The following is a 26,179-nucleotide window of genomic DNA, read 5'->3' on the forward strand; positions in this document are numbered from 1 at the left end:
TTTTTTTTTGTGTGTGTGTGTGTGTGAGAGAGAGAGAGAGAGAGTTTGTGTGCGTGCATGTGTGTGTGTGTGTGTGCGTGTGTATGTGTGTGTGTGTGTGTGTGTGTGTGTGTGTGTATGTGTGTGTGTGTGTGTGTGTGTGTGTGTGTGTGTGTGTGTGTGTGTGTGCGTGAGTGTGTAATTGCGTGTGTGTGTTTGTGTGTGTGTGTGTGTGACTCTCACTCCTCAGATCTGACACAGAGACACTGAGTCAAATAACCCAAACCCAACCCTAAAGCCCGGGTACAGAGGTTCAGTGAAGGAGCTGCTGAAGGTGTGGAGGTGGATCAGTGAGTCAGAGGAGACGCTGTAGAAGGACAGAGAGCCAGCAGGCCAGTCCAGATACACTGACACTCTGTGAGAGGAGGAGGGGGGGACAGGGATGGATGTGTGTCTGTTGTTGTGCCAGACAGAGAAACAACCAAAATCATAGCAGTCCAGACTCCAGGAGTTGTCTTTCCTTCCAAGCCCACAGTCTTCACTGTCTCCCCTCCTGCTGATTCCTCTGTAAGTCACTCCTATAGAAACGTCTCCTTCCCACTCGATCTCCCAGTAGCAGCGACCAGTCAGACCATCACTACACAGGATCTGTAGGCAGGAGTCAAACCTCTCTGGGTGATCAGGATATGGCTGCTCCTGTCTCACTGTCACCTTCCTGTTGTCCTCAGACAGGACGAGGTGTCTGTTTGCTGTGTTTGTGTCCAGTTTGAGTTCACAGGAATCTGATGGAGAGAACAAGACACAACAGACCTGCTGTGGTTATTATCTGCTGATTGATTCACAGTTTGATTATTGATTTGTTAACTCTTTGATGATGACACATGGTGTCAGCCGTCCTCTTCATTCACAGCAGGATCTGAATGAATGGACGTCACAAACTGCTGTGGAAATTCACTTCACATCTGGAAGAGCCATTTCTACACAAACTAAACTACATTTACACTTTACAGATTTCTGGATACAGATGTGAATATTTCTCTATTCAGATCATTTTTCACTTGTTGGAAACTACATTCACAAGAAGCTTCATGTATAATTTTTATGACCTTAAATTAAAGCTCTTCACTCATTGGTTCAACATGACAGCAAAGAGCTGTGATTGGTTGTCAGGTTTGTTCAATTTGGTGGAGAAGAAGCTGTTAAAGAGGGAAACACTGCTTGTTGCAGCGCTTCATTGTTTGCTTTTTCTGACATAATGACATGAAGTTTGTCTCATTTGATTTTGCACATTTCTCCAAACTAATATTTCTGCTGTCAAAACCATGAACACAGCCGCTGAAGAAAACATTCATCCTGCAGAACAGACATGAAGTGTTACTGCTGCCAGGCCCGGACTGCACATCAGGAGAACCGCCGGCCTGTCACTGGCCTGGTGGCCTGTCTGTCTTTTTTTTTTTTTTTTCAGACAGGTCGCCAGCCAATCAGCTGTCAGGCCGGTCTGGTCCGGCTGCCTCGCCAGTCTGACCTTTTTTTTGAGTCAGAGAGACGGACAGGCCAATCAGGGGCCAGCAGCCTGTGAAGAGCTCAAGACCTGATTGGTTTGTTTTGATGAACACCCGCCCCAACAGTCCGAGTGCACTGTAAACACAGGCAGCGAGTTGAGGAGGTGGTGTCGCGACTCGTGTGTGTGTGTCTGTGGAGGAAAGGAGAGGAGGCGCAAGTTAAGAAATTAATTCCCCAAATCCGGGAAAAAAGAGGAAAGGTGGTGCGGAAAGGGCGAAAGGAAAAAAAGGCACTGGAGGAAGACGAGGTCCCGCAGTGCACCCGACTCGCCCCGCATTACACACACCCCCCGGACCCCCACCTGACTCGCCCCACATTACACACACCCCCCGGACCCGCACCCGACTCGCCCCGCATTACACACACCCCCCGGACCCGCACCCGACTCGCCCCGCATTACACACACCCCCCGGACCCGCACCCGGCTCGCCCCGCATTACACACACCCCCCGGACCCCCACCCGACTCGCCCCGCATTACACACACCCCCCGGACCCGCACCCGACTCGCCCCGCATTACACACACCCCCCGGACCCCCACCCGACTCGCCCCGCATTACACACACCCCCCGGACCCCCACCCGACTCGCCCCGCATTACACACACCACCCGTGGATTTCCCCGGTGGGCCGGTGGGCCATGAGACGAAGAGAAAAACGTCTAGTGGAACGTCCAACAGCGTCTGGAGGCTGTTGTTGTGATAGACATAGGCGGCGCTATTAAGAGGCTAGGGGAAGATTAGCTTCCCCAAAATTGTCACTAAAATAAGGCTATAGCCTATAAATATTTATTTTATTGTTGTTTTTTTGTGAATTGACAGTGATATTGACAGTATGCCTCCCTGGACCTATTTATTGCAATGGAAGGAAAGTTTTTTCCATTCGCCACTAGATGGGGCAATGGCAGCATAACCCCCCGCCATAACAGGAGTTGCTAGTTAGCTGGAAGACTAGGCCCTTACATAGCAAGCATATGCTTAGAGCTAAATGGCTAACGTTAGTTAGCAAGACAAGCAGACTATGCTGGAATTACCATTAGCACTAGCTAACGTTAGCTGGCTAATTAGTTTGCTATCTTGCTGATGGAAATTCCAGCATCATATGGCCCGCTTGTCTTGCTAACTAACGTTAGCCACTTTGCTCGAAGCATAACGTTATACAAGGTCTAATTTAACGTGAGGCGTTCCTTCAAACTAACGTTAAAACTTTCCATGGGACTCGGAGGCCAGGCGTCTCTTCCAAACTACACGATTCACGTGAACGACCCGACTGACCAAAAACACAGAGATTGGAGCCGAAAGGCAACAAGTTTGCATCCTGAGAAGTGCAACTCTAACTCTGTCTGAGAATAACTGAAGAAAATACATATGAAATACTTTAAGTTAAATTTATTGAACCACTGACAGTCAAACCAAGTTTAAAGTATAAAATATGATAAGCAAGTCGTCCTCGACTGAATCGACTTCGAGCCGCTTCTACATTTGAGCCGTCCTCCATCCTCAGCGTCTCTTTCCCTTCCAGTGTTGCCAACTCCTCAGTAAGGAAAGTAGCTACTGGCTCTCCTAAAAGTCGCTAGAAGTCGCCAAATGACGTCATCGCCTAATTTGCATAATTTGCGATTTCCATGTGATTGTAATGGACTGTAATGGGCGCTGTAGGAGAGGAATAAGGGCGCGATCAACGCGGCTTTGTGCATGTGTGATTCATCTGCTGCCTGCAGGCGGAGTGGTGGGTCTCCTCTCTGCTCCTCTCCTGACTGCAGCTGGAGGCTGTGACCGCCTGGGAGGACTTTGGGGCGGGGGAGGGGCTCGCGGCAGCACCCGCTGCTCGCTGAGAACAGGAACTGCAGAGGAACGACACGAGCTTTCAGTCTCCAAAATACCAGAAAAGTCTCCAATAACACCAGGAAAAGTCACTAGATTTGTCTCTAGTCACTTTTGACAAAAAAGTCGCCATGGAGAGTTGGAAAGTCGCCAGATTTAGCGAGAAAGTCGCCAAGTTGGCAACACTGTTCCCTTCTTGTTGCAGACTGGAGGGGTGGAGTCACGTGACCACACACGCTGGACACGTAGTACAGCGTCTTAAAGGGACATGAACATGCCTGCCTACACAGCCAAAAAAGACAAAGACGACTTTTATTTTGTTTTTTTAAAATACCGAACAGACCGACATGAGCAAAGTGACGTCGGTTATCGTCATATATTTCGGTATCGGTAAATTTTCGGTATATCGCCCAGCCCTAGCTGAGGGGCGTTCTAATATAAAACGGTTACCCTACATATAGCCCATAAAATAAACACACAAGAAAAAAAAAAATCAATAATTTATTGGTAATAATGCAACAATAAAATTGAGAACTATTCATTCTTCCACCAAGCAAGATAGAGTGGACAGAACGGTTGCCAAGCAACACAGACGCTAAGATTGCTTTTTCATCTAGTGCCATCATCATGTCACATCAGGCTATTTGGGCTCGTTAATGTTGAATTGGATATTTCCATTAATAGTGCAATTGTTAAAATAGTGTTCAGTTATGTTTGGACTCCTCTTTTGGTGGTGTGCGTTTGGCGACAGGTGCGTTTTTGCTCAGACGTAGGCCTATGACTAACATCGGTTTTAACAATAACAATAATAATAAAAGTATACTGTTAATTTACCATACATCAGCGCTGTCACACTGGGCTCTAGTTTCCCGGCGCAGCACGGGGTGGCGCAGTGAGGCGAACCCCGCGCAGAGCTAGTTTCGACCGGCGAAACCGGAGAGGTGGACGGTTTGCAAGTTTCAAAGACGGAGGTGCACAAAGATGGGTGTGGCGGCGCAGCGGGGGGAGGTGTCTACAGATTCAGCTTGGCACAGTGACAGTTTCGTGCCAAAAGGCTTCGCCGAGGTGCGCCAAAAGCTCGCCATCTGAAACCACGTCTACTTTCAGCACAAGGCGGAGCGGAGCCGGCTCAGTGGAAGTTTGGCTGACAGGCGGGCAGTGCGCACACGTCACCACAACCTCACAGACTGTCAGGCACATTAACAATAAATACCCACAAAAACCACTATTCAATGCTACTATCTCAATCAGCACATAAATGTATCTCCATATCGACTGTCCGTCACATCTGATGTCAGATCAAAGGAGATTGGCACCGTTTGGCAGCGTCATGGAAACCCAACCTGATCACCTGTCAGTCAAACAGTGTGTCCAGTACGGTGATGTCTTTTTTCCAGTCATGGTGTCTGGAGCTGCTCCTGTTAACTACACAGTTCATTCATTCATTCATCTTCTAAACCGCTTATCCTCACTAGGGTCGCGGGGGGTTGCTGGAGCCAATCCCAGCGCTCATAGGGCGAAGGCAGCGAGACACCCTGGACAGGTCGCCAGTCCATCGCAGGGCAGACAGACAAACACTGACATTCACACACACAGTCACACCTAGGGGCAATTTAGCTCCTCCAATTCACCTGACCTGCATGTCTTTGGACGGTGGGAGGAAACTGGAGTGCCCGGAGGAAACCCAAGCAGACACAGGGAGAACATGCAAACTCCACACAGAAAGGACCTTGGGTGGGAATCGAACCCAGGACCTTCTCACTGTGAGGTGACAGTGCTAACCACTGCACCACCATGCCGCCCAACTACACAGTTCTTCTTCCATATATATAAATATTCCACTCTGGGTTTCCGTTATCCGGTAATCACCGGACTAATTTTTAATTTGTAAATGTCCGGTGAAAATATTCACAATTTGAATTTTATTAAAACAGTCAATTTCCACGTAATTTTATTTATATTATTATTATTATTATTATTATTACTGTTTAAAAAAAAAAAATAGACTGCGTGATCCCTGTCTCCAGTGTACCAGAGAGAGAGAGAGAGAGAGAGAGAGAGGTTTTTTTCTGCAGAACCGGATCAAAACAGCACAGCGAAGTCGCCTGGAGGAGAACAAGGTCACAAGACTGATGTGCATTGCAAGTTGTGGAGAGACACTTGAGACTTTGGATTTTAATTCAGCTGCTGAATTAAGTTTTTATTGCATCTATTTGATTTCAAGTTGGCAGCACGCCGCGTTATTAAAATGGTATGAGCCTTTTTTTGTGTTTGCAAATTGTAGTTGCAATTGTATGCAATGTTCATGTTAAAAGAGCACAGGCTTGTGCAATATTTATTGATTTATTTTAGACGTTACGCACGTGAGTCAGTTGACGGCACTCATTTAATTTGATACAGCCTCTTTTCAATAAAAAGATTACGCTATAAATTGACATGCCTTGATATCATTCTTATATAGCCTGCATATAATTTTAAGCTCAATAAATTCAGATAATATTTGACCGGAATTTCAAACATTTGTCCGGTAAATTGAAAACCTGAAAACTGACAGGTGCCAATTTTTTTTCTAGAGGAAACCCTGACTCCACACATATTGAAAATGTAAAATGCATCAGTTCCTTGCCAGACTCTGGGCGTTTAGAACAGCGAATGTAAAAACTTCAACCTTTGTTTTAATCTCTAGTGTGTTGTTGCATCAGTACCCTGATAGCATTGACTTTTGGGCCACATGTGGCATCTAGCTGGTTCCTCTGGCTGCAGAGGTGGGAAGTAACGAAGTACAAATACTTCGTTACCGTACTTAAGTAGATTTTTCAGGTATCTGTACTTTACTTGAGTATTTAATTTTCTGCCGACTTTTACTTTTACTCCCTACATTTGAACACAAATATCTGTACTTTTTACTCCTTACATTGTCAAAACAGGCTCGTTACTTCTGTCTCCCTCTCTCTCTCTCTTTTTGGTGGGGCGGGCGAGCTCGTTACCGCCAAGAAAAACATTACAACACCTGCACCGGCACCGTACGAGAACAAAAGGCAGAGAAACTTTCCAGGCTACAGCAGCGCACTGACATAGATTGTGAAACAAAGCGAAGAGTTGCCACTCCGCTGTATTTTCACTGGCTAACAGCAGCACACTGTCTTAGCTTGTCTATTCAGAGAAGAGGTATCACTTCGGCTTATTTTTCATTCTATATTATCACATGCATACTACTGCTCATTCATTGGTAGTTGAATTGTTAGGTCTGTTTGATAAGTAATTTACATTTTTAAAACAAATAATAATTTAACATATTTTTAAATTATTGGAGTCAACATCTACTCCTTCAAGATAATTTATTATGTTCTACAACTCATAAACATACACCAACACTACATACTGAGTGTTTGAGCAGCATATCTCCTCTGTGCTACAAAAGATCCGTGGTAAAAATTATTAACATTAACGCTGAAGCCCTCCCCCACAGTTTCCAAAAATCCTGGAGGAAACCCTGCACAGAGAGGGAAAGGGAGAGAGGGCGCGGGGCGTGAGAGCAGTTAAGAAAAAGAAAACCATAAAGAGAAATCTGGAGCCATGGAGGAAGACAGTTGCCAGGGAAGATAACATTAGCCGACAACAAAACAGAGTCAGAGAAGCAAGAAAAAATCTGTTAAAAGTCATATACGTTAAGTATATTAAGTATTGAGAGTACCAAAGCTGTTATCAAGGTACTCATTCAAGACCTCTGGTCAGTTCAGTCTTGATTATTGTGTGAAACTGGGCTTGCAGCAAAACTAGAATGTTGCGTGATTTTCATTCTCTCTGTACCAGCACTTTGCAGGTTGTTAATAAAAGAGGAAATGTTCCTGTTTTGTGTGCCCTGAACTTTTTTTTCATCAAAAAGTTATCAAAAAGGTATATGTATCATTAATGGTAAAAAAAAAAAAAAAAAAAAAAAAAAAAAATCATTTTTACTTTTTACTTTTGTACTTAAGTACATTTCAGAGCCTGTACTTTCTTACTTTTACTTGAGTAAAGAAGTTGAATTGGTACTTCTACTTTTACCAGAGTCTTTTCTCACACAAGTATCTTTACTTCTACTTAAGTACAGAATGTCAGTACTTTTGCCACCTCTGTCTGGCTGAGATGTGATTCGGCAAAACACATGAGGGCCACATCATAACCACATTGGTTTGGCCATAACTTCAAAAATGGAGGGGATTTCTCCTCTGGGACAGTTCTGTAATTGAAGCGCTTGGCCCAGATAATAGATTTTACTTTTGGGCCACACCTGACTTGTAACTGGCAAATGTGATATGGCAGAACACATGTGGGCCACATCCTAACCTTCAGTTTGGCCATACACTCTGACACCTGCCCAGGTGGCAGAGTGGAGGCTTTTGCAGCACGTGACCAGGACCTTATTTGCCTAATTTTCCCCCTGGCTCCTCTCATCTTTCAACTGGCTTGGTAAGTGAATTTTAAACCTTTTAAATTTTGTTGAACTAATGATAATAAATGGAGATTTTATTCTCACTAAGTTATGGTTCCACAAAACCTTTGGTCTTTGGAGGAGAAAACTATAAGATGATTAGCCAAACAGAAGTCTGTTCTTCTTTAAGACGTGTGAAGGCGGTGACTAGACACAGGCTTATGGCTGCGTTAGCATCCTCGCTAAGCCTGCTGCTTTTAGGATGAAAATGTTTGATTCAACTTTAATGATCTCTAATGTCTGATTTTGCTAAAAGCGGTCGCTAACTTTAAGCGCTACTAACATTGGCTGCTAACACAGCACCTGTGTCTATATGAAGCCATATGAAGCACGGTATATAAATTATATTAGCAGCTAACGCAGCTCCCGTGTGGTTTATAAATTATATTAGCTGCTTAGCTGCTAATGCCACTGTGGTAATACCACACTGGGCGTTAGCAGCTAATATAATTTATATACCGTATATAAATTATATTAGCTGCTAACGTTGGGTGCTATGCAGCTGAGGCGTGTCAGTGGTGATTAGCTGCTAACGTTAGCGAGTAATGAAGCCAGAGATCTATGCGCGGCGCCTCTGCCCGTCCACCAACATGAATATATGGTCGAGTGGCCATCTTTCAGTTTCTATGTGCTTCTCTTAGTGCAAACATTTCACTCGCCTTTGCCCTCAAAAGTGTGTGTGCGGACCGGGAGACTGGTTTAGCGAGTAACCTAGCTTAAGTGTGGTCTATCAAGAACTACAAATCCCACAATCCCCTGGCCACAACGAACCAATCACAGTACTTTTCTGTAGTGATGCAACCAGTGTCACGTGAGAGGTGACACTCCTTGGCCTGTCTCCTCCCTCTCTATGCATCTGACAAGTGACTGACTGATTCAACTGGAAGTCATACATACAGTTTATGAAATATAAAAACTTTTTGAAAATTTGCAGTGCATTACATTATATCAAAAGCTACAATAACACTACTCTTTCTAATGTTCTGCATTGTGAAGGTGCTGTTAGAAGAAACCCAGTGACTTCCTCAGTCTCAGACATGGCTTCATCTGGCTGGTGACACAGATGGTGGGAGAAAAGAGAGAAAAAACTGCTAATGAAAAGAAAAGAGCTGGAGCTGACAGTTCAGCTCAATTTAAACTGTTCATTTATAGTTACATACTGTTCATATTTTTTTATACTGTTCATTTTTGTTTGCACTACATTTTGTGAAATAAAACTTTGAAGCAAAACTTGTGTGTTTCATTTTCATACATATCATGGATGGTTAAAGTGATCCATATACAGAGCGACTTAATCACTGCTCATATTACACTAAAATTATTATTGTTATTTGGTGCCAGCAGACCTGTCATTCACTTCAAGTAATGTCACTCTGTCAACGATATGAAAGCCACATAAGGACCATATTTAGTTCACTCCTGGTAGAAGTCTGGTTTTGTTATGGTTCAGTTAAAGCTAATAGACCCTAGGGCCAGATGTGGCCCATCATTCACTTCCGAAAGTGAGCCAGGTAAAAGGTTTGGTGTAAATTAGGTTAGCTTCTGGGTAAAATCTGGCTTTTGGTCTGTGAGCCACATGTGGGCCACATAAGAGCCATTAGGCTTTACCAGAACTCAGCCATACAGGCGTGCCGTATGAGGCCCAGCTGTAAGCCATATGATCTTTTGGTGTTGGTCCAGCTGTGGCAGAGGTCTGGCTATGTTATGGTTCAAACACAGCTTTCATATACCTGGGCCAGATATGGGCCGTCATTCACTTCCGTAACTGGGCCACATCTTTGCTGTTCATTTGGGCCACATCCAAGCCAAAGGAAATTTGCCATTGGGGTAAGTGATGGAGTCGAAAGTTGCAAAACAAACATGTAGGCTATTTATTTGAATATGGCGAGGATTATCCTTTGAGGTAAAAACATTCATTAAAAATGGGGGCTTCACAGTTAAATTTATATTTGCTCGTAAAAATCAATAACTTTAACAAACGGTGAGAGAGCTGGAAAAAGAGAGATGCGAGGCAGGGAGGTAATGGAAAGATGGGAATGAGGAAGACGAATGTAAGGATAGATGCATGGATGGATGGATGGATGGATGGACAGATGGATGGATGGATGGATGGATGGACAGATGGATGGATGGATGGATGGATGGACAGATGGAAGGACAGATGGATGGATGGAAGCTCCAGCAACATTCCAGCAGTCAAGGCTGGCCTCTTTGTCCTGAGTGTGTGTTGCTGCTGCTGCTCTCTTCCTCCATGTCGACTGTGTTAACGTTCATTACGCCTTCGCCCAGCGCATTTTAAAGGCGAGGACAGGGGCTCATTTGATTGGTTAAATGTGAATCGGCTGTGTCAAACCCACTCCACGCCTTCTCTCCTCCCCTCCGCCGGCAGGAGGGATGGCGGAGTCCTTGCACCACCGAGCACGGCGTGCCAAACTTGCAAAATCCGCCTGGCCACACCCAGTTGGCGAAGCGCATCTGCGCTGTGTCCCCGCCTCGCCGGGTCTGAGAAACTAGAGCCCACTGTGTCCACTTTGTGTGGAGATAAAAGGCAGGAGGATCAGGAGGCAGCAGGGAGAGGTAGGCTATTTCTCCAGGGAGGCCACCGGACACAGTGGGTTACCCGGCTGCTCATATATGAATCCCCTCAGACTGTCTATGTTTTTTCGGCAGCATCTTTGAGATTTTTTGTGCATTCGTTCAAAGACAGGGTGACATATTTTAGGCCATTTTCGTCGTGGTGAATGCTGAAGGAGTCGGGCTTTAATCAGCGGTTGCCCTCGTTCGCCCTGCGTCTCATATGAAGCTGCACGTCAAACCAGACTTTACAGACAAGCCCCCAAGGTGTGTCTGAGCTTGGTGCCTGAAAGTGCTTCATCTTCTGGCAGTCTGCCTCGGTTATGGCTTGGTGGTGGGAAGATTTGTCACGTCCTTCTCGGCGGAGTTTCTTTACCACACCGGTGAAAACATTGTTGCTGGTGGTGAATTCAGCGTCTTTTAACAGACACCAAGCAGCTCCTCCAACCACTCATCCAGGCTCAGGCCACCCAGCAAATCAAAATTCACCACAAAGTCTGACATTTTGTTGACAAAAGTCTACAAAAGACAAATGTGACCTAACGAGGAAGTGGAACGCAGAGTAGTTGGTTGCTAGGCAACGCTATGTCCGTTTACACTGGCGCAGGGATATTTTGTGCTGCGGTCTGCCAGCGGGTTACACTGATTTTACAACGGCATGGAACGCAGCTCAGCCAATCACATTTAACGATGGGAAGCACCCGTTTTATAATTAATGAATTAATATGGGCTACTACAGTAGCCAATGAGTATTAATCTGTGTAAAGAATGAATGAATTATTCTGCTGCGCCATCTCAGTTTGACGACATCAGCAATATCAGCCTAGCCTATATGAAAATTTATGTGAAATTTTGAGTGTAATGCTCAGTTAAATAGGGTTCATTGGGTCATGTTAGCAAGATGGAGCCTTTATTATTATAAGCGTCAGTCTGCTGCTGCTGGGTAACATTTTTTTTTTTTTTGTTTAGCTTCCCCATTCCCGATGCCCTAGCGCCGCCTATGGTGATAGGCTACACCTGTGACCCATCAAATGTGATTTGGTTTGGTTCAGCAGGTAAAAGCAGCTGAGAACAAACAGCAGAAACTGCAGCTGCAGCATCTAAACAGCTGAATGTTTGCTGCTTTGTGTTCAGGAGTCAAACAGAAGTGGGAACAAGTCGCAACAGAATTGAAGGATCTCAGCGTTACGATCGACTGCCATCTCTCCTTCAAGGCTCGGGGAAAAAAAGTCTGTCAGAGTCAAACTGAGTTTGTTGAATTTGAGGCTCATGAGGAACTCCATGTCAAGTCAAGCTGCTAAGATGTTGCTGCAGTCAGTGATCCTCTCTCACATTAGCTGTGCTTTAACAAGCTGCTCACAGGCTGATTCCACAGCACTGAAGCCACTACAGTTATTGGAGAAACAAACACTGGAGACTCTTGATAAGAGGCCGCATCACTTCCACCAGCGCCCACTTTGAAGGAAATAGAAGTTCCTGAGCTGGAAAACCTGCTCAGGTATGCAGATGTGTGTGTGACTGACAGAGTTGTTCATGGTGTGGCTCCTCCCCTCTCAGCCTTTGTTAGCAGGAGCATACGTGGATTACATTTTGTTCAGGCACTTTTCAGGACGTCGCAGGTCCTTCTCTTTTCAGTCAGGCACTTATTGTAGGCAGCACTGTTGGGGTCCTAATGTGTTCACATTGAAGAGACGGTGGGAGGAGTCATAGCACCGTCAGTCTCCGGCGTATTGTCCAATGAGTGTGTTGGTGAAGAGTAAGTTGCCGTGTGTTACGTTGCTCCGTTTATTCTAATGTACCATTCTATTAGCCATCTATTTGCACTGCACATTTCAGCATGATTGATGCAGTTATTTCATTCATGTAGAAATAATTGTATTCTTTATATTTTCTTGTTCCCTGCGATGGACTGGCGACCTGTCCAGGGTGTTTCACTGCCTTCTGCCCTATGTGCACTGGGACAGGCTCCAGCAACCCCCTGTGACCCTTGTGAGGATAAGCAGTTTTGAAGATGAATGAATGAATGAATGAATATTTTCTTGTTCTGCTCAAAGATTATCCACTCACAACTTTGTAAAGCTCCATTCATCTGTAATGCCAAAGTTCCCTGTATAAAAGGCAAAACAAGAAATCTGTGTGTCCAGTCTGCTCTCTGCCCGGAGCTGCTGTCCAGGGCAGAGAGGTCCCAGCAGATATTCAGAAACACACTATTCTCAACATGGCCTTTTGGCAAATTCTGGTGCATTTACAGAAATGTTCATTAATGTGCACTGTCCCTGTTACATTAAATTAAATTAAAATAAATCCACACTTACACTTCCTCAGTCCTGGTTTCAGCCACTGCTCTCCACCATGGTCCACCCTGGAGGAAGAAACAGAGGCTCTGTCTCAGTTCAAAGGCTGTACGCTGCCTAGGTCGTATTTGTAGGCTGTTTACGTCACGGCGTCACGACAAGTGCTGTCCCAATTCAATTTTAACGCGCGGCGTCCTGATAATGCAGCCGACCGATCCAGCCTATTTTTGACTCATTTGCAGGACACACCTCCACGATGCTTCACGGCCGACATTACAGACTACTTCCCAGGTAGTCCAGTCATTTTATGAAAAAACCTAGAACAAATTGCAAGAGAAGCAAACTCAACTGATTTTGTATCCTCAGTTTGTCCTGAGTGAGGGAAAAAAAAAGTCCCAAGAAATCCCATTGGTGAAAAAACACTGTTTTTAACACACAGGGGAAAGGGGTTCAAAATTTTACTTTCAGATAAAAAGGTTACTATATATATATTAACCTTTTAATTCACTGTTTAAATGTCTCTTCTGGCATTTATTCCTTATATTCCTTATTAGCGCATATCAAATCAGATAATGTGTGATATGCATGTGTAAACAGAATAATTCAAAGAACTTGTAATTGACGTTTTTTCTTGTCTTTGTGTGTGCAATCAACTTGTGAATTTTTGTAGTGATATCTGAAAGTAAAATGTTGAACCCCTTTCCCCTGTGTGTTAAAAACAGTGTTTTTGGTATTATATGGTCATATAGAGGTGATTTTCAAAACTTTCCACCAATGGGATTCCTTGGGACTTTTTTCCCCTCACTCAGGACAAACTGAGGATACAGAATCAGTTGAGTTTGCTTCTCTTGGAGTTTAAAATTACTGGACTAAGGGTACGTTTGGGTCCAGTTGAATTTGGATCAGCCATCATTGCTGGAATTATGAAGCATGTTTTAGACCGTCTTAATGTTCATATCATGACGTTTGGATAAGTTTCCATGCCTATAATTACCACCATAGATTGGGTTTAGCTGTTAACTGTATCTGAACAACGCCTGTAAATGCAAGTTTAGTTAGATGAGTTAGACAGGCATTTTGCATGAGGTTTCCATAGCAACCATCAGTGCATCAGGTACGTTACAATGTAGCCATGTGTACAGTTACTTTAATTGGGATAGTCTGTAGGTCTGAGGCGTGACATGAAATATAAGTCGGCCTAAGTAAACAAATAACCAGTCAGGCTATGTCAGCGGGTGCTGTTATAATAAACGGTGTATAGGCGACTATTTTACCTGATCACGCTGCTCCCTTGTGTGAAAATACATAACCCGGTTGTGACGGTGCAAGTGATTGAGCTCCTGCATCTTCACAAAGACAAAATAAAATAAAATACATAAAACTATAGAATCAGTGTTGTCCATCTTGAGAGCGTTGAAGCTGCTTATGGTTTTGTTTCATGCACAGGTGTTCACTGACACACCTCCCAAACCTACTTCGGCATTTTACGCTGCATCACTTGAATGTGCTTCGGGAAGCCTCGATAATAATGACGTAGGAATCCTCCGCAGGCTACACCGTCCCAATTCACTAAACTTTTAGCTCCAGTAAACCTGATATCAGCACCTACGAAGGACGCCTCCTACGTAGGGACCGCAGGCTGCGACCCAGTAGTCATCTAGCCCTTCGACTGAGACAGACCCAGAGTCAGAGCAGCAGATTCTCTTTGAGGATGGAAACATGGGCAGGAAACAGTAATGGGAATAACAACGTTATAAATAAACGGCGTTACTAATGGTGTTACTTTTATCAGTAACGAGTAATCAAAAAAAATTACTGTTTCCCCATCACAACCCCGTTACCGTTATTGACAATAAAATTCGCTGTTACTAGGCTATAACTGAGCTCAATGATGCGGCTTCAACCGAGCAGCTCTCTGTCAGCAATCAGAGCTGCTTAAGTCCCGGATCTTTTTTTATTATAATTATTATTATTATTTAATTATCCTATATGAAAAATGTGCATCTTGTGCAGAAAAAGCGGCGCGTCAATTTTCAAACCGATCGGACTTTACACTTTTTTGTAATTTCTCAACATGAATGGAGAATGAGCCCAAACTACTGCAGGCCAATCCCTGATGGCAGAGCGGTTAGTGTCTCCGCCTTCCATGCAGGAGATCAGTCCCTTCCTTCCCTCTTCTCCCCTCCCTTCACACACACACACACAGACACACACAAACACAGAGACTATTATTATTATTATTATTACCTTTTTATTATTACATTACTATTATTAATTTATTATTACTAACTTTTGCATGCATGGTGAAGCGGGATAAAATAGGCTAATGCAATAATGCAGGTTCCTAACGTTAAACTGCTCTGCATCAAAATTGTAATAGCCTACTTAGTTTTAAATGCACATGACTCAAGGATGTCAGTTTCCTAAGCCAATAAGGCTATGATCAAGCTAACCAAGAGCATGGCCTATACCTTTTAAAATAAGCACGTCGGGAAGCAGGTCGGGTCCATTATTTTAACCGACTTGAGGTCCGAGTTGCGGTCGGGTTGGTTGAAAACGTCGGGCGAGTGCGGGTCGTTTGTAAGTGTACCCGCACACCACTGGCATGTATGTGCGTGTCTGTGTGTGTGTGTGTGTGTGAACGAGAATGACAGGGAGAAAGAGCGCTATGCAGAGATGAATGAACGGAACGATATTTATATTTTAAAATCGTGTTGGGGGGAAAAAAGCGGAATCAATTTGTGGTGCTTGGTGTTGACTGTGTGGCGCTGCACCACACTGGTCTGTGTATGGGAAACACTGACTTTCTGCAAGTTTACTCTGTTTACCTCTGTGAGTGTGGGAGGGTGTTCACGTGACAACCCTTTCCTCCAGATTTAATTTTTTAATGTCAATGTATTTATTTATTTATTTATTCAAACTAATTATTAAGCTTTTTAACCCGATGTATGTGTCACAAATAAATTAAATACTAACACATAACTAAAAAAAAAAAATCACACCCCTCAAAATCAAGAGGGCTTGGCCACCCCCCATGGCTCTCTGGCAGCCAACTAATTTGACATATTTGAAATTTTTTTTAAAAAAGTAACGTAATAGTTACTTTTCCTGGTAATTAATTACTTTGACAATGATGTAACTCAGTTACTAACTCAATTACTTTTTAGTAGAAGTAAATAACCTTCCCTATGAAGGATTTAGCAGACCACGTCACTCATATCCACCATTAAACATGAAACAATATTCCTCAGGCCTCTGTAAGACCTTGTGTGTGTCTCTCCATACCTGAGAGCCTCCAGTCTCCAGGTTGGATCCTCCAGTCCAGCAGAGAGCAGCTTCACTCCTGAGTCTCCTGGATGATTGTAGCTCAGGTCCAGCTCTCTCAGATGGGAGGGGTTGGAGCTCAGAGCTGAGGCCAGAGAAGCACAGCCTTCCTGTGTGAGCAGACAGCCTGACAGCCTGCACACCATCACAAACACAATCAGTCCACCACATCATCTGCTTTGTGTTTTCACAAAAACCTACACAGCTTAGGAATCTGTTCAGTGACATGAAGCTGTATGCATGGCTGGAGCCATTTCTTTGATACTGATCAAAAATGATAGCAAAATTTACATTTTGCCTATTCAGCAGTCTAGTACATGTAAGATGTAGAATTGCTCTCTGGGAGGTTGACATTGGGCTCTAGTTTCCCGGCGCAGCGCGGGGTGGCACAGTGAGGCGAACCCCGCGCAGAGCTAGTTTCGACCGGCGAAGCGGCAGAGGCGGACAGTGTCCAAGTTTCGCAGGCGGAGGTTCGCGGAGATGGGAGTGGCGGCGCAGCGGGGGGAGGTGCCGACAGATTCGGCTTGGCGCAGTGACAGTTTCGTGCCAAAAGGTTTCACCAAGGTGCGCCAAAAGCTCGCCATCTGAAACCACGTCTACTTTCAGCGCAAGGCGGAGCGGAGCCGGCGCAGTGGAAGTTTGGCTGGCTGGCGCACATCACCAAAACCTCACGATCAGCATAAACGGTGCCAATCTCCTTTGATCTGACATCAGCTGTGACGGGACAGTTGATATGGAGATATATGTATGTGCTGATTGTGATCGTAGCATTGAATAGTGTTTTTTTCGGTATTTATTGCATCGTTCATGTGTCTGACATCCCGGAAGCCTGCCTGTGAGGTTTTGGTGACGTGTCCGCACTGCTCGCCGGTCTCCTGAGCTCCGCTCCGCCTGCGGCAATAGACCTCCATGTCAGCTGTGTAAATGTTCATTACGCCTTCACGCAGTGCATTTTAAAGGCGAGGACAGGGGCTCATTTGATTGGTTAAATGTGAATCGGCTGTGTCAAACCCACTCCATGCCTTCTCTCCTCCCCTCCGCCGGCAGGAGGGACGGCGGAGTCCTTGCGCCACCGAGCACGGCGAGCCAAACTTGGAAAATCCGCCTGGCCACACCCAGTTGGCGAAGCGCATCTGCGCTACGCCCCCGCCTCGCCTGGTCTGCGAAACTAGAGCCCATTGTCTCCAGATGAAGAGCAGCTTGCTGCATGTTTCATTCAGCAGGTTGACAACTGAGGGTGACTTGTTATATTTCAAAAATGGTTCAGTCAAATTCTCCAGTATCTCCAGTTTCACAGTGACAAGACAGAGAGACAGAACAATCTGTTGGAGCTACATGCACACCTATGAGGTTAACGTTTTCATGAAGAAGCAAACATAAGAACAATGGGCCTCATTCACAAACAGTGCGTACGCACAAATCTGTGCTTAAACTGTGCGTACGATCGTTTGACGCACAAATCTGGGATTCATCAATATTTTCTTACCTGAATTTGTTCTTACTGTGCGAACAAATTTAGAACTGCCTCAGTCCATGTGTACGCACAAATGAGGAAGGCCAAACTGACTTAGAAAATGCAAATACACACCTTTTAAGTACATGCAGAGTATATAAAACCACATTCATTAAAAAGAGATTTAATTAACTTTTTTAAAAAATAATTAATATACTAATATATTGGCCAGATGTATTAAATAACCATGAAATTGACACACTTTCACCCTCATCATTGTGACAGTTATTAAGTTGTTAAATTGTTGCAAATGGATTTGCCTTTTTCATTTGAATCAAATGTTTTTCGGATTGACTTGTGCCTGTTCATTAGGAACACACATAATTGCAAATATAACAGTACAGTTACTTTGGGTTCTCCTTGGATGTCATCACTTTCACCTTCATTTTGTGGACATGCTCCATGAATGGATGTTTGTCCAATTATTGCTGCTCGTCTCTCATCCTGTGGCGTCAGTGGTGGTTCTGCCTATGTTGCCGCCCGAGGCGAAATTACTGCCTTGCGCCCTTCCCGGTTACTACTCCTACCGTCTATGTCAAAAACTACTGTGTGGCGTTAGATCAGGTGGACCTTGTCCTCCACCAGTCTCCTTCTTTTTCCTCTGGTCCGTAATGCGTTTTTTGACATCAACTTTTATGTCGGACAACTTTTTTTTCACCTGGGCCACAGTGCGCTTCTCCAGGGATACTACGTTAACAGCCTTAGTTATTGCTATCCATTTTTTTTTTTTTTTTTTTTTTACCATGGTCACCCCCGAGGAAATACTCTGGAAAAGTATTCCTTTTCTGGCTTCCACCTCGCACACAATTGTTTCGATTTCTGTGGTTGTAAAGTTCTTTTGGTTTTTTTTTTGGTTTTTTTTTTTGCCTCGGGGCACCATCGCTTCTAACAAACTGTGAAATTTCTACTTCTCTCCTCACGTAACCGCTTCCTTCATTCATGAATCAACTCGAGGCAAACGGTTTCCATATATGGAGAAATGGGGTCGTGGTAGTATGCTAATCACAAATTGCGAGCACGCGCCTGTCAGTTTAGAATGATTCTGATTCACAAACATACACAAGGTGGTGAGAACAAAATTGGTTGGTACGCACGCGTCATGAATCCCATGACCTCATAGTCTGTGTCAATGTCTAATCTCCAAACCCAAAGGAGAGGAGAGAGAGGGAGAGGGGACAGGCTGCAATAATAAAATGCATTTTGGTTTGATTCCTCTAAAGCCTATAGCTCTACATATTTCTGCATCATGATGTGGTTGAACATTATTGCTGGCCTACATGATTCAAGTAATATTTTAATACAGTAGCTGTTTTACACTCTCATAATAAGTTAGTTTTGGTTTTTAGTTGGAAACTGGAAAATCTATAATGTCATGTCCATATTGCAATGAATTGTGGGTAAGTCAGAGAAGTCTGCAACCCAAGCAGACTCTCTGCAGGTCTGCAGAAAGTCCACTTGAGGTCCCTTCTGGACTCTGGACCTGTGGATTTGGAAAGCCCTCAGCACTCGCAGACTTCCCAGGAACACGCCGTCAAAGTCTGAGAGTCTGCAAGTGAAGTCTGGGGGATACCACTGTTAAATTCAATTTAGTTTTAGTCTTAGTCTTGTGTCAAATGACTAGTTTTAGTCATATTTAGTCAACTTGTATTCTTTTTTGTTTAGTCACATTTTAGTCGACGAAAAGTTTTGGCATTTTAGTCTAGTTTTAGTCAAAGAAAATCCAAATATTTTAGTCTAGTTTTAGTCAAAGAAAATCCAAATATTTTAGTCTAGTTTTAGTCAACTAAATTACAAAGGATTTTAGTCTACTTTTAGTCAATAGTCTTGTTTTAGTCTTTGACCTGCATCATGTTGGCTTTTTTATGTAACAATACGTTAAATTATTATTCTTATTTTAAAAATGTAAATTACTTATCAAACAGACCTAACAATTCAGCCACCAATGAATGAGCAGTAGTATGCATGTGATAACATAGATTGGAAAAAAAGCCGAAGTGATACCTTTTCTCTGAATAGACAAGCTAAGCCAGTGTGCTGCTGTTAGCCAGTGAAAATAGAGCGGAGTGGCAACTCTTCACTTTGTTACACAAAGTGAAGAGTGCGCTGCTGTTTTAACTTTGTTCTCGCCGCGCTACGCTTCAAACAGCGCTGGTGGGTGTGTGCTCCTCAGTCACACACACACACACACACACACACACCGGCATGAGCACACAGCAGCGCAGGAGGAAGAAAACTAACGCGCATCCAATGAATGCAGTTTTTGGATTATAATTTAAAAGTCTATGACGAAAAAGAAAAATCTCCCGGTTCCCCCGATGTACAGTCCGGGCCTGTCTTACACCATTGGACTATATGCAGCGTTGCGTTCAAGTGCAAATCCAAAAAGGAGGACAAATAAGCGTCCGGTTTGAGACTGTGCCGGACGCTGGACAAGGCATTTAAATTCCAGACTGTCCAGCCTAAATCCGGACGTATGGCCACCCTATCCAGACTAGGGCCCGACTGATAAATCGATTATAGCCATTAGAGAATAATCGGTAATCGGCCAAAAGTTGGCCGATTGATGCCGATGTTAACACTTATTTTTCACTGGTTAAATGCAGGGAATATGGTGTTTTCTTAGAAATAATGTCCTTGCGTTACGTATCCAGTAGAGGGCGCTCCGACTCCTTTCACGTCCCGCTCCACAGTCCCCCCACAGCAGAGAGAAGTAGTGAGAATACTGAAGAGCCCACAGCGCATTTACTGAGCCCAGCGGTTTGCCTCAATGGTAAGTTCATAACTAGTTTGTGAAATAAACAATAACTCAGTAAGTTTCCCATTCCCTATGGCGAGCCTCGTTGTGTCTGTCACACAAAGTTAGGATAACCTAGCTTCAATATTACCTTGATAAGCACTTTGCTAGCAGACTAGATAAGACCGGAGCACATTAGGATAATGTGTCGTCGCCGTGCAGAAACCCTGTGGGCTGCATTTATTTACAGCAGCACACGGACTCTGTTTTTTAACTTGTGGCGTTGAGGAAGAAAAAGCGTTTCTGGACGAAGTTATAACTTCATGGAGGAAAGAAAATGTGAAAGCACGTTTAGAGGACATCAGAGAGGCACATTGCAAATCATGTTTTACCAGAGACTTTTATGATGCTGTTTATCCACCTACCTATTACCTACAGATAATAATTCATTAAATACACTCACTGACCACTTCATTAGACACTGTGCAATGTAATGTACACCAAAAACAGCCCTGCCATGAATTCTACTTTAATAAATGTCTTACTTTGTACATGTTGACACTGTCAGAGAGACTTCTTTATGTTTACTGAGATGATAGTGGGTGTTGCTGTTGGTGTGCAGGGCAGTATATTGAGAGGTGTTCACAGTATTTTGACCCGAAGTGGGTTTGACAAAATATCAGACACCTCAATATGATGCTCCTCACACCAACACCCACTACTACCTCAATAATAACCATAAAGAAGAATTATCAGCTTTCTTACAGTCAACAACATTTTAAAAGTAATAGATTTAGTCTAATGAAGTGGCCAGGAGTGTACACACCATATTCATGTGAACACAAGTAAGACAAATGCTTAATGTTTAAGTTTCAAAATGGCCCACGTAACTAGACAGATTTGTGACATTATTTTTTAACTAATGCATATTATGTCTTACTGTTTTTTTTACAGATGGCAAAAGAAGTTGGACGCAGTACGGTGTGGGACTACGTCACCAAGGATGTCCCTGGTGAAGCAGTCTGTAATATTTGTGCAGCTTCTGTGAGCCAGGGATCAAGCAAGCAAAAAGCAAAAAGCACAACCAACCTATGGCAGCACCTTAAAGCTAAACATGATGACATGATGATACTGCCTTTTTGCACATCATATTTTTGATTTGTTTTATGTTCAAATTGTTCATATGCTGCTTGTTCAACACAATTTTTGATAATAAAAGTATTTGAAAGTAGTAAAATGTTCTCCCTTCAATGAATATCTTTGTAAAAAGTCTTTGGAACTATATTTAAGCCATTCAAAGCTGGTATTTCATCTTTTTTTAAAATTGAAAAACGTAAAGATTTAATAGGCCGATCTATGGGTTATCAGATTTTTTTTATTCCCTAATATCGGAATCGGCATCGGCCCCAAAAAATCCATACCGGTCGGGCCCTACTCCAGACCTCAGTGTCTTCACAGCTGGCTACAGGGGAGACTGCATGTAAATCAGGACTGAACTGGTCATGTGTTGAGCAGGTTGAGGAATCCTGACCTGAGAGCCTCCAGTCTGCAGTGTGGACTCTCCAGTCCAGCAGAGAGACGCTTCACTCCTGAATCCTGCAGATCGTTGTTACTCAGGTCCAGCTCTCTCAGACTAGAGGACTGGGAGCTGAGAACTGAGGCCAGAGCTGCACAGCTTCTCTCTGACAGATTACAGCCACTCAGCCTGAGGAGGAATTATAGAACAATACATTTAAATGTGTTTCTGTTGTGAAGAAAACATCATGTTATGTATTTAATATGTCCAGTTATCTCTGAACCTACACAGATTTCTTGGAGGCTTTGACCACTGGCAGCAGCCTCAGAAGAGCCTCCTCTGAAGCAGAGTATTTCTTCAGGTCAAACACCTCCAGATCTTGTTCTGATGACAGTAAGATGAAGCCCAGAGCTGACCACTGAGCTGGGGACAGTTTGACTATGGAGAGACGTCCTGATCTCAGGTACTGTTGGATCTCCTCCACTAGAGAATGGTCATTCAGCTCATTCAGACAGTGGAACAGGTTGATGCTTCTCTCTGGAGACTCATTCTCCTTGATCTTCTCCTTGATGAACTTGACTGTTTCCTGATTGGTCTGTGAGCTACTTCCTGTCTGTGTCATCAGGCCTCGTAGGAGAGTCTGATTGGTCGGCAGTGAAAGACCCAGGAGGAAGCGCAGGAACAAGTCCAGGTGTCCATTTGGACTCTGTAAGGCCTTGTCCACAGCACTCTGGAGGAGTTTTAGTTGGGAGGTTGATTGTTCTTCTGACAGCAGATTGACTCCAGATTTGATGAATGTCACAAAGACATGAAGAGCAGCCAGAAACTCCTGAAGGCTCAGGTGGACGAAGCAGAAAACCTTGTCCTGGTACAGCCCACGCTCCTCTTTAAAGATCTGTGTGAACATTCCTGAGTACACTGAGGCTGCTCTGATATCAATGCCACACTCTGCCAGGTCTGCTTCATAGAAGATCAGGTTGCCTTTCTCCAGCTGCTCAAAAGCCAGTTTTCCCAGAGACAGGATCATCTCCCTGGTCTCTGGAGTCCAGACTGGATCTGTCCCATCTCTCCCATGATATTTGACGTTCTGCACTTTAAACTGAACCACCAGGAAGTGGATGTACATCTCAGTCAGGGTCTTGGGCAGGTCTCCTCCCTCACTGGTTTTCAACACGTCCTCCAGAACTGTAGCAGTGATCCAGCAGAAGACTGGGATGTGGCACATGATGTGGAGGCTTCGTGACGTCTTGATGTGGGAGATGATTCTGCTGGCCTGCTTCTCATCTCTGAATCGCTTCCTGAAGTATTCCTCTTTCTGTGGGTCAGTGAAGCCTCTCACCTCCGTCACCATGCCAACACACTCAGCAGGGATCTGATTGGCCGCTGCGGGTCGTGTGGTTATCCAGAGGCGAGCGGAGGGAAGCAGCTTCCCCTTGATGAGGTTTGTCAGCAGAACGTCCACTGAGGTGGACTCTGTAACATCAGTCAGGATCTGGTTGTTGTTGAAGTCCAGAGGAAGTCGACACTCATCCAGACCGTCAAAGATCAACACAACCTGGAACTGCTCAAACCTGCTGATTCCTGCTTCTTTGGTCTCAGTGAAGAAGTGATGAAGAAGTTCCACCAAGCTCAACTTTTTCCCTCTCAGCAGATTCAGCTCTCTGAAAGTGAATGGAAATGTGAAGTGGACATGCTGGTTGGCTTTGTGTTCAGCCCAGTCCAGAGTGAACTTCTGTGTTAAGACTGTTTTCCCAATGCCAGCCACTCCCTTTGTCATCACTGTCCTGATTGGACGATCTCTTCCAGGTGAAGGTTTAAAGATGTCCTCACATATGATTGGTGTTTCTGGTGTGTCTGGTTTCCTGGATGCTGTTTCAATCTGTCTGACCTCATGTTCCTCACTGAGCTCTCCACTCCCTCCCTCTGTGATGTACAGCTCTGTGTAGATCTGATTCAGAAGTGTTGGGTTTCCTGCTTTAGCAATCCCCTCAAACACACACTCACACTTCTTCTTCAGGTTAGATTTGAGTTCACGTTGGCACGCTGCAGCGGCAGTTTCTGAATGAACAAACAACAAAACATCAACAAATCCATGTTGTATTAAATATGAGAAATGTGAATATTTCCTGGTAACTGTATCTATTGATCCTTTTCGACTGTAAGAACTTAGCGAGGTGTGCCGAGACCTGAAGAAAAACATTGTTCCAGGTTAAATTTCCTGGAAGTTGATTTGGGCCCTGCTCCAGGAACTTTTAGGAGGAGCTAAAAGGGCTGCCCTTCTTGATTGGTTAGGGTGTTGCCATGACAACACTTCTGTAAACATGAGCTATCAGAGGACAACAACACAAAGCAGCCGCCGCCAAACAACAGACGGCAGAAACAAATGTAGAGCTGCACATCCTGATCAGGATTTGGAGAGAATAAAGTTCTCAGCCGGAGCGCCGCCGCTGTCCCGGGGAAGCCAGCAGGACGAGACGGGAAAACAGGAAGCTGCTTTTCACCGGCAGGCAGGAGGAGGACAAGCCGCCCCCTGCTGGCCGGGAGAAAAAACTCTTGTGTGTAAAAAGCGTCAGAGGCTGAAATAATCTGTCACCAAGCAACAGCCTGACGCATCACAACTGCTTTGATCTGATTGGCTGTTTGACTCGGCTCTTAATTTAATTTTTTCAGTTTGACTCGAACTCAGATTTTTTTGTTTAAAATTTAAAAATGATTTTTTGGGGGGGGGGGGTCTTACTGCTCCACAGACGCTCAGCCAGCTCCTCCTGCTTCATCCTCCTCAGGAAGTGCAGTGTGATCTGCAGAAAAAACTCTCTGCTTCTCTTCCTCTGCTCTTCCTCCTCACCGTCCAGCACCTCCTCATCCTCCCTCTGCCTCTCTAAGCATTCTGGGTAATCTGGACTCAGAGACCTCTGCAGGTTTTTCAGCTCCTTCTTCACAAAGGTGTTGATGTTCTCTTCCAGCAGCTGCAACAGAAAAATAACAGAGTTTGACTTCCATATTAAAATCTGGACACAAAACAGCAAATCAAATCCAGGTCAAAGAGGCTGAAAGATACAGAGAGCAGCACGGAGACGATTCTGAGCAGAATGGTTGTTGTTCAGTTGGTTTGTTGTTGTACATTTACACACCATAAATATGGAGGCCAGGTCTGTTTGATGCTGCTGGGCAGACTGAGCACTGGGAACCTCTGAGCTCTGCTGCTGGACTCTGTGGAGGACACACACACACACACACACACACACACACACACACACACACACACACACACACACACACACGATCATTGGATGTGAAGTTTTGAAAGAGGAAACTCTGAAGTCTGAAGGGTCGAACCAATTCTGGATCTCATGAATCTGATGACAGAAAACCATCTGATTTATCACAAGTTTGAAATAATTACCCATCATACACAGAGAGGCGGCCGTCTTTGAAGTCAATAATTTGATCCATTGACCAGTCACTCCTCATGGACACACAGCTGGGCTCAGGTCCAGGTCCAGGTTCAGGTTCAGGTCCAGGTTCAGGGGGGTCTGGTCTCTCCTGCTGGATCCTGATAGAAACATTATGAACACAGTGAAGGGATCTGCTTTACTTCCTTAGTCACACTAACATACTAAGATAATAATGAGTGACTTCTCTTCAGAAACAACATTGTGTGTAAAATGGAGTGTGAACACACACAGAGCTTTTCCTGTGAATAATGCTGCTGTGCTGATTTGCCTGCTGAGCTCTGAGATGGAGAACAGTCATGGACAGTCAGAGATCCTCATCTCACCTCTTAGCTTTGGTCTGGCTGTCATGTTCCCCAGACAGAGTGCTTTCAGAGGCAGGGAGCCCCTCCTCTCTCTCCTCACACACATCCATAGCCGAGCCGACACCTTGACACAAACACAGCGGCTGATTGATGACAACAAGCTTTCCATGACAGGATGTCTCATCACTTTCTGTTTTACTGATTTTCTGATAATTCTTTTGCCAATTTTTCAGAGTTTGTGTCATTTTTTTTTTTTAAGTAGTTTTGCTTTCAAACTCAAAGGTTTCAAAACATTTGTATTGAAACAGGAGGTGATAGCAGAGTGAAATATAATATAGCATGAAATAACTGGTGTTTTGCTCTCTTGGTGGATCAACAGCAAAATAAATGAACTTTGAACTGTTCAGATTACAATCTACCTGACGCAGACTTTGGTCAGCAGTAAAACACACAGGTAAAACATTTCAGACAAAGATGATTTTGTCCTCAGTCAACATTAAATATCATGACATGATGAATATTTAGATGCTGAAACACGTTAACCCCGTTTTGAAAGCCTTTCCACATGTGCTGGTCCCAGTGTGCTCTCCAGTCCTCCAGCTCTGAAACACAATGTAGGAGCCTGTTCA

At 44.2% G+C, this 26,179-nt stretch overlaps 1 protein-coding gene across 1 annotated transcript; it reads right to left on the bottom strand.

Moving 5' to 3' along the window:
* Positions 1 to 225: 225 nt before the first annotated feature.
* On the bottom strand, positions 226 to 25,660 carry LOC115369771 (protein NLRC3-like). Its single transcript, XM_030066437.1, has 8 exons — positions 25,583 to 25,660; positions 24,925 to 24,990; positions 24,531 to 24,759; positions 22,081 to 23,851; positions 21,809 to 21,982; positions 15,992 to 16,165; positions 12,728 to 12,774; positions 226 to 761 (listed from the first exon to the last, which is right to left on the bottom strand). Exons 1-8 carry the CDS (start codon positions 25,658 to 25,660, stop codon positions 226 to 228), a joined length of 3,075 nt encoding a protein of 1,024 aa, XP_029922297.1.
* Positions 25,661 to 26,179: the final 519 nt, after the last annotated feature.

This window comes from Myripristis murdjan, chromosome 13 (assembly GCF_902150065.1).
Source record: "Myripristis murdjan chromosome 13, fMyrMur1.1, whole genome shotgun sequence".
Classification (NCBI taxonomy): domain Eukaryota; kingdom Metazoa; phylum Chordata; class Actinopteri; order Holocentriformes; family Holocentridae; genus Myripristis; species Myripristis murdjan.